This window comes from Antrostomus carolinensis, unplaced genomic scaffold (genome assembly GCF_000700745.2).
Source record: "Antrostomus carolinensis isolate BGI_N321 unplaced genomic scaffold, ASM70074v2 Scaffold53839, whole genome shotgun sequence".
Classification (NCBI taxonomy): Eukaryota; Metazoa; Chordata; class Aves; order Caprimulgiformes; family Caprimulgidae; genus Antrostomus; species Antrostomus carolinensis.
Window position 1 is genome coordinate 2,839 of NW_010338906.1, and position 14,056 is coordinate 16,894.

The 14,056-nt window shown below is 37.8% G+C and overlaps 1 protein-coding gene across 1 annotated transcript; it reads right to left on the bottom strand.

Annotated features, from left to right (window-relative positions):
* Positions 1–299: 299 nt before the first annotated feature.
* ARID4B (AT-rich interaction domain 4B) lies at positions 300–11,999 on the bottom strand (the record flags this gene model as incomplete). The annotated part of the gene is made up of 5 exons (XM_010175647.2): positions 300–2,090; positions 3,368–3,514; positions 5,829–6,044; positions 8,797–8,907; positions 10,788–11,999. Coding segments are annotated over 5 exons (1,817 nt in total), but the record flags the coding sequence as incomplete, so codon positions are not given.
* Positions 12,000–14,056: the final 2,057 nt, after the last annotated feature.

The window sequence follows — 14,056 nt, forward strand, 5'->3', positions numbered from 1 at the left end:
CAGGAGCTTTTAGATTTTCAAACTACCTGAATTAATGTAAATCAAAATTCATCTTTTTTTCGACCGGCGCTGCCTTAATGATCTCAATGGGCCATGCTTTCCCTTTCTTCTGAAAAAGAGGATGAATTTGAATTAATTGCTAAGAGGAAAATTAGACCAGTGTACCTGCTGTAGCTTATCTTTATATGCCTTTTACATCACCTCAAAGATCACTTGCTAAACCGATTCTGCAGCTCGATGTCATTTTAACAAACACACTATGGTTGCTTAATTAAACTGTTAGAAACAAAATCAGGGATTCACAAACTATGGCATTTTATTTCAGAGGCCTTTGCTTACATTTGTACAATATATTACATAATTCTCCATTTTCTGCAGAACCTAATATATATTTTATAGCTTTTTTTCTATAAGCTTTTCCTTCAATGTTTGTCAACAAATTTTTACAGTCCTGTACAATTCTGAATACTTTGAAACCATTTTCAATAAAATCAGTTAACCTTAAGCACACACTACGAAGACTGAAAATGCTTTTCTTAGAAAAGTCAAATGTAAAGGATTCTGACACTCTAGCATCTACAAACAAAATGCTTTGAATTCTTACATGTTGTATTGCCAGAAAACAAAGAAAAACATGCCAGCCCCTATTTCCCCAGGCAAAAGAAGTACACAGAACTACAATTAAAACAGTAAAACAATCTGTACAATAAAGTACTGTGTATTAACAGTGCCAGGTATTAAATAGCTTGAATGAACACTTCCGCAATATACAAATGTCTTACAAAGGTATATAATTAACAGGAGAGAGCTTGGGATCCATACAACATAAAATCAATACAAGTGAAAACAGTTTTAAGTTGGTTTTGGAATTTGTACAAGGCATTTAAAAAATTAAATGTCTACCACTCAGCTAGCTATTTATTTTAAAAACAACTATCCTTTTGTGGCAGTGTTCATATCAGCAACCACAAATTATAACCTCACACCTTACTCCGTCTTGAAGTCCTCTCCTTGAAGCTCGTAATAAAATAAGCATTACAAATGAAGTATTTGTTGCTTTAAGGGAAAAGAAACATTTACAAGAAAACACAAAAATATAACTGTTATAATCCATTATGAATAAATATACACTTTAAACTGGCTAAATACAATCTTTATACATTAAGATTTAATACAGTTTGTTAGCCATTTTCTTTCTTTTTCATAATGTATTTTATCAAAATTAAAAAAAAAATACTGTTTTATAGAAAAATGGCAAAGTACAGTAGTTTCATTCCAATTAATGGGTTCTTAAAACCCAGAGTAACCTATTTAAGCCTAATTCAAACCTGTAAACATTAGTCAGTCTTTTTTTGTTTGCCTTTTTTTTTTTTTAAAGGAATCCTTGTATTTGGTTATCAGGACTGATGTCAAACATCCTACTAACTGCAGGTTTTGAATTGAATACATGTGCTTGACGTATACAATTAAAGCCACTATAAGGTGACTTAGCAGTTAAAAAACAATTAGCTTGTACAAATGAAAATAGGTTCAATATTTGTCATAAATAAATGGAAAAATATCAAATGTTCCAGCTTTAACAAAATACCAGGGAATACAGTAAGCCTTACCACATTTCTTTAGATCAACCCAACAACTATATGCTTATTGTACTGTCTCTACAGGCAGTGAACAGCCTCCATTTGCCACAGTGGAAGGCCTTCGAGTCACTATACTTACAATTCCCAGACAAGTTGGAAACAATTATTGCTCGAGGAAAAGCAGTTTGTTGTACTTTTTCTTCGTAAAAGTGCACTTAAGTGCAAAGTTAGCTTGTCAAGAAACAACTTTAAATACAAAATAGTGCTTGTCTGAATTTTGTGCCACTGTGCAGTATAAAAAAAAGAAAAAGAAAAAAAAAGAAAGAAAGAGTGGCCCTCAGCAGCCATTAAGTGCAAAGTGCTTTGGCAAGTCCTGCTGTCACCTGCACTCAACTGACATTCCATTCTGTGATGAACTTGACATAGATGGTTCTGCTAAAGTTAACATAACTGCAGCCGTAATGGAACTAGAGGAAGGTGATGAGGAGGAAGATGATGTAGTAGCGGCACCTGCACAGGAAAAGGAAAACACAGGTTATAAAAATGTACAAATTAAGCAATAACAATGTTTTCCCATCCAACAACAAGCACTGGTATATACTGACTCCAGCAACTAAGATGTACTACTTGAAAAGAAAAAAAGCCTCCATTCTCTAGCTTTTGTGGGAAGTACTCAGAAGACAGCACAGCATTGCCCCTTGCGGCCCTGGCTCATTGGCCACCCAGACGAAGGGCCCAGCTAAGGGATGCCAGAGCTCATTCCTGACTTGCCAGCACAGTCAATTGTTCCCCTTCTCTCCTGGGGGTGTCAGCACAGGCAGGGCCTTGTCCCAGCACTGAATCTCCACACACCCCCTGCTCCGGCAACCAAGAAGCAACTGTGGTTCCCCTGGTGATGACTGCAGCCATAAAATCTTACTGCACATGGCATGTCACGCTTTCTTCTTATCATACAACCATAGAATGGTTGGGGTTGGAGTGGACCTTGAAAGGCCATCTAGTCCAACCCCCTGCAGAGAGCAGGGACACCTTCCACTAGATCAGGTTCCTCAGAGCCCCGTCCAGCCTGACCTTGAATGTTTCCAGGGATAGGGCTTCTACCACCTCTCTGGGCAACCTGTGTCGCACCACACTCAAAAATTTTCTTCCTTATATCTAGTCTAAATCTACCCTCTTTTAGTTTAAAACCATTAACCCTTGTCCTACCACAACAGGCCCTGCTAAAAAGTTTGTCCCCATATTTGTCTCTTAAGTGTACACATAAACAAGACATGGAGAAAATAATCCTTTTAATTCTGCTAGAAGCAGGCACACTAGAACATTCCCTACAGCAACAGGTAAAGCAGCTCCAGGGAAATCAGACTTAATTGATGGTGTTCCTTAAACGCAAAATAAATCACTTATTCTAAAAGGAAAGCACTAAACAGACACACAAGCAATATTACAGTAAATTATTGCATAACTTGAAGAAAAGTTATAAGTTATTAATAACCTTAGATACTTTGTTCACTGCGTAGAAAAGTTTATATTTCTGTATAAAGTATTTCTGCCTAAACAGAATTAAACAAATTGCATGCCTTCTAAATGTTTTTCCCCTTACACAGTCACCAGATACCTGAACCACACTTTCTAAAGATCATAAAATAACTGTATAAAATGTTTAAAAAATGAAGCAAACCTACACTACTAACACATCTCCCTAAAAATTATCCAATTGTTGTTAACACCTTAATAACATGACATGCAATTTAGCCCCCTAAAAGTGGAATTTAGTTCCCAGCACTTACTTTCCCGCTCTTTTTTCTTTAAGCGCTTTCTTCTTCGGTCAATGGAAGCCACCTCAGATTTCAAGGACAGGTAATGTTTCCTGATTTCCTGCAATTTTTCTTGAAGAACTGTTATGCGTTCCGCACTAGTCAAATTTTCCAAGTCAGCTGCAAGTTAAACAACCTCTGTTAATTATTGTATTGCAGCATTTCCAAATACTTCTGAATTTCAGTGAAGTGGGAAGTACTCACATCTTAGTTATGTGCTCTCAGGTAGCAGACAGCAAAGCCAAGAAAAAAGCAACAGCAGTTGCTGTTTATTATCACAAACTTTGTACATCTTTAAATATTTTTTAAAAGATAACCACCATGGAAAGTGGGAGAGGAAGAAAATACATGCATTCTTCTCCTCATAGGAAGGAAAAGGGGAGGGTAAAAAAAAAAAAGAAAAAGAAAAAAAAAGACAACTGGTGAAAACATAGGGGCCAAAACTAACTTTGAGCCTGTTGCTTTGAGTCCTTGCTAGAGCTCAGTTTGGCCTAATACACCAGGAAGGTCAGTCTGGCCCGACTTGTCTTGGTTGTTACAAAACAAGCAGTTTACAACAGGAATCTGAATAGCTGTGAGCTGGTCCTAATTGAGTCCGTGGCATAAGTTAGTTAATAACTAACTCTACAGGACCTCCTTGCAGGTATCCCACGTGGGGATGTCTATGAACATGGCCAGCACAGGAGCTGCCCCTCTGGCTGCTTCCAGCTAGGAGCTCCCCACAGTGTGGCACGCAGCTGCGGGGGGCACAGGCAGGAGGAACTACCTGGGTCCAGTCCCTTTCAGCCACAGGTAAGCTGCACTGGAGATACTTCATTTGAAGACATTTAAGAATTATTTAAACTATTGTGAGGAACAGAATGCACTTCATCAACCTACAGTGTAGCTAGCACCAAAGGACCAAATGCCACAACTATATTAGGCTGTGGGAGGCTGAAGGAAGCTCAAGAAAGCTCAGAGACACTGCAAGTGTCTTAGACCCCTGTAAGAGCAGGAAACGTGTTAAACAGCACTCCTAAGTACAACTTCTGCCAAGCAGACGTGGCACACGCAATGTAGCCAAGGTAGAAAGGAAGGAAGGAGCAAAGCTCTTAGAATGTGTTGCACAGGAAATCTGCCTGATGAATCTCAGCAGGCCCAGAAGTGATAATAAAGACCTATTACATTACATGGTCATGAAGAGAAGAATGTAACTTGACTGTGAAGAACGACTAGGAGAAGAATACTTTTACTGTAGAGTAACACTGAGATTCAGGGCTGGAGGAAAAAAAATGCAGGGTCAGATTCTCTCACCACAGAAGCAGCTGGCTAAGCAGAGAATTCCCTGGGCACACCAGTGGCAGAGGATGCCACTCACAAAAAAATTCAGCAAATGTGTCTGCACAGTGTACTGTGCCAGGTCTTTCCTGTTCCCACTTAGCACGAGGAACAGCAGCCTTCACAAAGCCTGAGACACAGTGCAGAATAGCACATCATAATGCTCTGAGAACTTCAGAAACTTGACATATACTAAGGTCATCTGTGAATACTGAATGAGATACTGTGGATTACTTTAAGAAGCAATTTAAATCAGTCACACCACACAGTTTCAATTTGACCTTTAAGAGCAAAGACAAAGCAACTCATGCAATGCTATACACCTGTGGTTTGTACTAAGGACAACAACTTATTGTTGAACAGACAATTAAACACCCAGATGCCGTAAGAGAGGGGGCCAAAAATAGCAAGTTTTTGTTTTTAAATAATTGTTTTCAATTGTTTCCTTATTATTATATTGAGGAAGAAGGCTTCGGTCATCTGATATCTTATCTTACTTCTCTTTTCTCCTTGCTGCAAATAATGTTGCAATAGCACACACACACAGAGGCAATGAAAAAGCTGCATTAATATTGAGGCACTCATAAACTACAGATGGGCAAACACATGATCCTTTCAACACTGCTCACTGCTAGCTATACATGTACCCACAGCTGCCTGACACAAACACACTGCAAGTTCTTATTACTAGAAATAGTAAACATGTCCTGGTTCACTAAAGCAAAATGGAAAGGGAAAGTTATAAATCAATCATGCAAGTGTGTGAACAATAACTAGAGAATGAGGAGTAAACCAGCAAGAAAACATCAACACAAGGAGCACATACAGTGGGTAACATTCATGCCAGACTGACAGGTCTGCACAAGACTGCAAGAACCACAAGTCAGCGCAGGAGCCCTATCTAAAAAGGGTATTTGAAGAAGAGCATGATATAGGCAGTTTCGTGCACTGCAATTGCAAAAACCCACTATTTAAATCATTATTTATAATAAAATTAAACAAATTGAGGATAGAATAATTTTAGGGAAAAAAAAAATCAATATATACAGAATTCCAAAATCTGCCTTATACTATACTGGCAAGACCACACCAGGCGAATTCTAAAGAAAATACTTACACATTTGAAAACTCCATTTGTAAACTTTGGGCAAACGATTATTCTGCTCTTTGAGATCAGACTCCTTCTCTCCATTTTTCCCGCATTTTCCTGGAGATTGTGTTCTTGCGGGTGATTTGGTTTGGTGAGATTTCATGCCAGTAGAAACAGATTTTGCTGACTGAGACTTGGACAGACTTTCACCAGCAGATAGTTCTTCACTATCACTGCTGTTTGCTGAAGAAACAAGAAGATACTGTTACAAAACAAAGCAACCTTCCTGCCCAAACCAAAACTCATCAGAAGCTACCCTGTGCTGATTTTCATATAATAGGAGTTTATTTGACCAAAATCCTTTTACTCTAAAATGATACAATCCATCCTGGTACAGAAGCTTGGCACACAGCTCTCTGCATCACTAGTGCCTAAATACAGAACCCCAGAACTGGTATATAATGGGGCCCCTCTAATTCTGGCATGCCGTGAAAGGGAAACCAGTTAGGTGCTGCGCAGGGAGATCCATAGCTATTATGTGGACCTATGGGAACCAAAATCCCACAGAGCTAGAGGGTGGATAACAGTACCAGACTGTGGCTCCACAGCCCGTCCTGAAGACTGGTAAGTGTATTGCTGAAAGCGTGTGCGCAAGAACATAAGTGGGTGGGGTAGGGACACGCTTCTTGTAAGGAGATTCTTGAATACAATCCAACTGCTCGAGGTCCTCATAGGGAAGGTGCACTCTACTCTCTGAACAGTTCAAGACAGTCTCACACTTGTTGCTTTAGAACCATATCCATAACTAAATGCCTACATGAGAAAACACGGCAAAGAGGCAGTCGCTGTGTCACTGTAGGTGCAAAACTTAGCCGTGTATTTTGTTTTCGGGGCTATGCTTTTTCTAAAACAGTCAGCAACACTAATCACTATGTACTAACTCTTGTTTACCTTCCTTTTTTAATATTAATTTCTAATACAGCATTCCATATATCAAACTTCTGTCCTGTTTCAGAGGTACTAGTTACAGACAAACTTTTCACTGTACTCCTAGGACATATGCAGCAGAAATGAGTAAACAACTGGTCTTTTTCTTAGCCTTTATGTCACCTTTGTTTATTGTAGGCTTTCTGTGCTAAAATGACTAGCAATAATCTGAATTTGTGTGACATCATCTACAAAAATCCTAAAAGGTGATGATCAAATTCTTTAATTGCAGAAAAACATCTTCAGTTGACTCAAAACAGAAGAACTTCACCTCATGCTGATATAAAGCAACAGGCTGAACTGAACAGTTTTCTTATCAAAGCACCCAAAGAAGAGTAACAAAATAATGTCTCTAAGAGACATGATTTATGAGTGGTGACTGGAAGGATGAAGCTTGTTTAGCATTACACAAATAAAACTAGGGTGGAAGCAGGAGCAAAAGATTATAATTCAACTGAAGTCTAGTGAAGCACTGGAATAAAATGCCCAGGGAAGCTGCAGAATCTCCAACATTAGAGTTGTTTTTAAAAACACGTTTAATTAATATTTATCAAGAGAAACTTATGCCTCAGATGTACCTGCCCTAGGTGCTGACAAAATGAACCCTGAAAGTCTCTTTTGGTTCTGGTCTTTATGATCTCGTGATCTACACTAGAAAAACTGAACAACAACGTTCTTTTGTACCACATACACGTGGTATGAAAGAACTTGGCTGGCTGCAAAGCTGCTGCTGTCTGCTGGCTTAATGCAAAGGCAAGAGTTGAAGCTGCTACAAAAGCAGCTTTAACTGGTACACCTGAATTTTGCAAAAAGCATTTTTTGCTCACAACTGACTCCGTATTTTATCTATTTGTTGCCCTCAGTACATACAGCAACGCCCGAAGTCTAACAAAAAGAGTGCATACACACCAAGGACTGTACACAGTGTAAGAAACAATTCTAGCTCTGAAGTACAGGCATCCTGACAAAGGCACAGGTTGATAAAAAGGGATAAATTCACCAAATCAAAGGGAACAATGGCAAGGAAAAAAATAGTGTATTAGTTCTGTGAATTCAGTTTATTTTGTTACTTTAATTCCTGGTGTGAAGGAAAGAATAAGGATTACGGAAGGAGATTAGTGAAATGGAACGAAAAAAGGATGACAGAATGTGAAGAGGAGATCAATGAACGTGAAGGATGGGTGGGGTGAAAGCAAATACCAGACCAGAAAGCAGAGTTTTACTAAAAGCTGTTAAAAGAAAGAAAAGATGGGAGGTGGGATGGAGAGGAAGAGAGTGGAAAAAAAGGCATAGCATATGCTTTCTAACCTTGCTTCCACTGCATTTTTTACAGCTATCATCTTGGCTTCAATCTCCAGCTGATTGTTCCCTGGTATTTTTTATTAACACTGAGATCAGACAGTAATAGATCTCACTGTCTCCTGAACACATGTGCATGTGTCTCTCTAATACTCCTCTGCTTTTATTAAGCTTCTCTTCCCCAGTACTGTGGTTTCTATTCTAATTAGCTTCTACAGAAACGCTTTAAAAGCTGCATGATTTACTGAAGGTATAACAGATAATATAGGAAGAAAACAGAGCCTATATTTTTCTGGAATTATTCTCATATTTGCTAGTGGAAGAGATATTAACCTCTAAAAACTCACCTGCAGAAAATACTAAGTATAACTTCATCCAAGTTGCCTCTAAAACATGCAGCTATCACGCCACAGAGATTCTTGTCACAATTCTACCAAGCGTGAAATATTCACTTTACTGAAGCCTTCTTCAATTACGTGACATAAAGCATCTCTTATAAACAGGCCCAGAAATAACACAAGACATTTAAAAACGTTTTGGCATTCAGCAAGTTTCTTAGTTTCTTCCTTTAAACAATATTAAGAAATCCCTGATGAGAACATTTTGTCCTAATACATTTTTTATTCCCAGTCTTCGCCTCCTACCATCATTCAAACAAATGACACGATACTTTCACACATTTCATTTCACAACGAGCTGCTGTACTTACTAGTTTTACTCTTCTTTTTGTTGTTCACAGATGTTTTGTGGCTTCTTTTCTGCTTTTTTGAGGAGCTGCCTCCTCCCTGAGCATCTTTATGTCTTTTTTGGCCTGTACAGACTATAATTGAAAAAAGAAGGGAGGGGGGAGAAATAAACAGAAATTAAGTAAATACTTGCACTTCTGTGTGCTTTTCTCAAAGTCTAAAAAAACCCACTTCAGAGCTTAAGTTTGTAGACAGCAATGTGACTGTTCCTGCCTATTCTTCATACAGCTCAGCTTTTATATTGATAAGAGGAGATGAAGGAGGATGAAAGGCTGACAAAGTTTGTTGGTTAGAGTGCACATGTGACATGATTGCAAATAACTTTCCCCAATGCATCATAAGAACTTCTCTTGAACCAGAGGGATTTTATTTTTTTTAGTACTGAAAATTAAATAGGAATACTTTTTTTGCAGAACTTAACAAGAACTACTGAAACTGAAAAATGTTCAAAAAAGCCTGTTGTGCTTGGAAGCTGTGAGAAAAAACTAAAAGTATTAAAAAAAATCTTAAATAATGTTAAAAAAAACAAGGAAACGAAAAAAAGAAGGCAAACAAAAAACAAAGGAAAAAGTCTCCTGGTATTTGTGACTACAAGGGGAGAAAGTAGAAAAGGAACATAAAAGAATTCTTGTACATAGAATCAAAGAATGGTATGGGTTGGAAGTGACCTTAAAGACCGGTTAAAACAGCAAATTTTAGGAGTTGTTCAAAAGCTGTTCCACAATCACTGACTTACACATAAAAATGACTCGTAACAAAACCGTTTGAATTAAGAAACCCAGTCTTCTAAAACAGGCAGAGTGCTGACAAAATCAGAGAGGAAGTTAAAGTCTAATGCATGTAAAATTAATATTGTGCAATAGTGTAAAACTTTTAAAATGTGGTAATAATTTCCTTTTATATATAAAAGCAAACAAATTGAGTTCTGAACCTACACATCTATAATTAACAAAGCAATACAGGCATATTTCTTGAGGGCTATATGTTCACCTCTTCCAAACTCTTTCCTTTGTTTAAGGAAACACATTTTGCTGCATTCTTTCAAAAGAACAATTCAAACAATGATAAAGGTAATACATCTTAAGGGCATTTGGAGAAAATACACTTAATTATTAACTGAAATCTGAGATGAAAAAAACACTTCTAAGGACAATATTCAGACGTTTTTTGTTTTTTTTTTTTTTCTATGGTATTAATAATTTTTTAGGCACTTCAACACAGTGAAAGTAGCTGCACTTTTGCTGGAACTATAAAAGAGCCAGTGACTTTCACAATAAAACTTTAGGATCCAGCCTTGCAAACAGTTAAAAGCAGGCAGCATTACACTGACATCATGTACCCAAGTACATCCCCTATTCTCTAGTGGTCTCAGGATAGGAACTTCAAAATCTACAAAATCACATCTGAAAGTGAAACACAGCTAATAAGGTCAATGTTTGTTATCAGTTTGACTTGTATTTTTTTTTTAAACACTAATTTCATAAGATGTGAGTTTGAAATGGTTGACTGTGCATGCAATAATTGGCACTTTCTCCCCCCAAATAAACAGCTTACAGAGAATCAAAATTTTATGTAAAAAAACAGTATCTTCTACTTCTAATCAAGGTACTAAAAATGTATCCAGCTTTCTACAGTAAATATTCCTTATACAATGTATTACAGTTTGCTCTGGGCTTTTCTTGCCATGTCCAATATAAACTTTATTCTTATGTACTTTATTCCTCATTGCAACCATCACAAGTCCTACTGAAAGGCCAAGAAACTTCTTGGCAGATTGCATTTTATTCACTAGATGATTATGCCATTTGCACACATTTGAAGTAGACAGCAGGCTGCTACTTCCTCCAACAACTAACTTTCCAGCAACGTAACCATAACAGAATGAAAATACATCAGCAATGCTAAAATGAGAGCTGGTTAGGTTGAAGACAGCTCTGTTTACCCTTTCCTTTACCTTTTTCAGTATGCTCTGGCTCTGGTTGATTACTACTACTGGAGCTGACGCTGGCATCAAAACCGGTTGGAGAAATATTTCCCTCAGACTGGAGGTCTTGCAGCTCCCCTGCAACACTGTCCACCTCTATTGTGCTATCTGTTTCACTTTTAATGCTTCGTATCTCTTCTTGATTTGGTGGCAGCATCTCAGAGACAGTGACACTGGACTGGTGTCTACTGGACTCTGTTACAGTTACGGATGAAGGCGATTCCGGAGTCGTAGGAGGAGTATTAAGCACTGAATTACTGCCACTGCTTGGAAATTCAACTTTCTTTTCACCCACTTCAGTCGGTTTCTCCTCCACAGGTTTAACATCCACATTAGCTGGCAAAGACTTTTCAAGTTCAGAGCTAGGCAAAGAAATGTCTTCTTCTGCAAGAGTCTGAAGCTGCTCCTCTGCTGCAGCATCCTCAGGGGCAGCGTGTGGAGGGGAGGCAGCAGCTTCAGTGTCAGAGTCTGAGAACAGTTCCTTCAGTGTTTTCTTCGGCCACTGTCCCTGAATACTTGACCAGACATCTTTTCGATCCTTTGCTCTGGTGTTCTGAAGTCTCTCATCAGAGTTATTTAGAAGCTTTATTCTCTTCTCTCCCACTTCAGAAAATCCTGAGTAGAAAGTACTTGTCCGTAAAGACTTCCTTTTCTCCTCGAGTCCATTGTACTTTTTAGTCGGGGTGATTTTCAGTTTAGATTTGTCTTCCTCATCTTCATCCGAGGAGCTGTTACTGCTGTTTTCTAAACTAAGGGAGTCTTTGTTTTTGGACTTCTCATCCTTTCTATTAGGTGACACAGTCTTTAAAGATTCCTCTGAAACACAGTATCTCCGTTTACCACGTTTAACCTGTGGTTTTGCTGCTTTATCCACTACCTCCTTTTTTACATCCTTTCTCTTCTTTGTGGCTTCGTCTTCTCCATCAGAGTCAGTATCTTCAGATAACTCTTCCTTCTCTTTTCGCAGTCTTTCAGGAGACTTGGACCCCGACTTGGCCACTACTACATCTGTCAAAGCTTTAGTTTCTTCTGGGAGGGATGAACCGTTCTGTTCTTCTTTTAGACAGAGTTCGCTTTTATCTTGGTTTGCAGCTTCATGTTGAGATTCCTCTTTGCCATCAGCATGTACATTCAGGGCACTTTGGTCATCTTCCTGCTCACTATCATCAGAACTTTCAGAAGCTAATTAAAAATAAATCAAAAAAACAAAACAAGAAATGTCTTGATTCTGGTTACGAAGAATTCTTAAAAAAAACCCAAAACAAAACAAACTAAAGAAATCTGTACAGATATGAACACATGCTACAGGGGTCTCTAGTAGTATATATTTTAAATGGTACCTCCTGAAGACTTAAAAAATTTATTTCCTGTTCTGTTAGAAGGTATAATGGCTATATTAGGAACTAGTAAAATTCTGTGTCATTCAGTACATCTACAGGAATTTCTGAAGAAGTGGAAAAAGCATAGGGTGCATCAATCCATAGAATACAAGCCTCTGCCTAATTAACCCAAACCAAATACTACCATTATCTGCCCTTTTTCCAAAGCCTAGAACAGAGACAGTATTTCCTCTGGAGAATACAGTGTCTAAAAGGACAGAATGACAACAAAGACACTGGATCATCTCTAACAAACCAACCTGACGACCAGCCTGGAAAAGGGAAGTAAAAGGATCATGAAAGATACCTGGAGAAATATATGAACAATAAGAACATAGGACAACAGTAAGAAAATTCAGGGTCAGGAATAAAGAAAAGGAGAAAGGAAGAACAAAGATATAGTGGAGAATGAATCAACAAGTCCATTCCATGGGAAAAGACATGGATACAAAGAAAAACAATGAGAATTGTCTCAAATATATGGGTAACTCCTTAATTTGTAACTCATCCATTTTTGTTGGCACAGCTAGTTTAACTTTTCTCATCCTGCTTTTCATCTGTCATTCTCAATGCCTCGCTAAAACTCACCACCTCTTTACTGATTGTAGTGTGACCAAAAACAGAGAAGAAAAGCAATACTGTCAAGGAAATTCACTGAAGTGGTCGAAGTTGAATTAACTTTTTTTAAAAGGATTTACTGAAATATGATGAACTTAAGAGAAGAGCACACTAACAGAGAAGAAATGTACAGGACAAAATACCATGCAAAATGTTGCATCAGGTGTTTTTCTTGGTTCATCTGTTTTAAGATAGGCAGGATCTTAAATTCCACTGTAAGACTAAATCAGAAAGCAAGTTTTACACAACAGTTTCAGAGTTGTTTGCTGTTTTCTAACTAAACATTAATGGTAGACATTTTGGCCTAAAGTTCCAAGAACTCTATAACTTAAAATGGACTTCTAACACATGCCTTTCTCATACCTTCAAGGATCAAAACTACACAACTATTATAAGAGGTACCAAAATTTGCCATTTGAAATAAAAGCCAAGAACACCACATTTGGAAAAACAACCAGAAATCAGGTCCAACAAGTTTTCCTCTCAATCTACTTAGTTATCCGTGCCCTTCAAAGGAAAGTTGAATACAATAGCATTAATCATTCCAGTTTATGGAAAAAAAACCAAAACAAAACAAAAGTGTAAAAGGTTTTGAGCAAGCAGCAATAAAATCAGAGGAGAAAGAAATAGTACAAAATTAGAGGTTTTCATACTTAAAAACAAAGACCCACAAGTAATACAAAATGTTAATCCCCAGCGCGAACCTATGTAACTTAAATGATAAAGGAATTGCATACAATTAAAAGCATTTCCGGAAATATATTACATAATATGGAAAACATTTAGCTTTCCAAAATATCAGAGGGTGTATGTCAAATTGTGCTTTTGTAATCAGAAGTTAATCACAGATTAATTGTAGCACTAATAATAGTGTCATTATCATCACCACTAATTGCTTTTTTGTTCTTCATTTCCTAAGGAAACAAAGCTTAATAGATTATGTTGACTGTTATTCCACCTACAAATTTGAACCCAGTGGCCAATGTCATCCAAGTTCGAGTAAGTCTGAAATTATTAAATTCATACAACTTCCACAAAAAATGGTGGTTACCCAAACTAGCTATACTGTATATGACTTCTTTTTCTGCAGCCATGCACTATATTCAAGGATAAAGAGAAGCAACTAGTTATTATAATACTGCTGTAAATGTGTGGGAAGGGGAAAACAATGTTAGGAACAACAGATGTGCTGAGAAGCCAGGCAAGTGAGGAAGGTAGGTCCACCTGGGAAGACATCCAGGG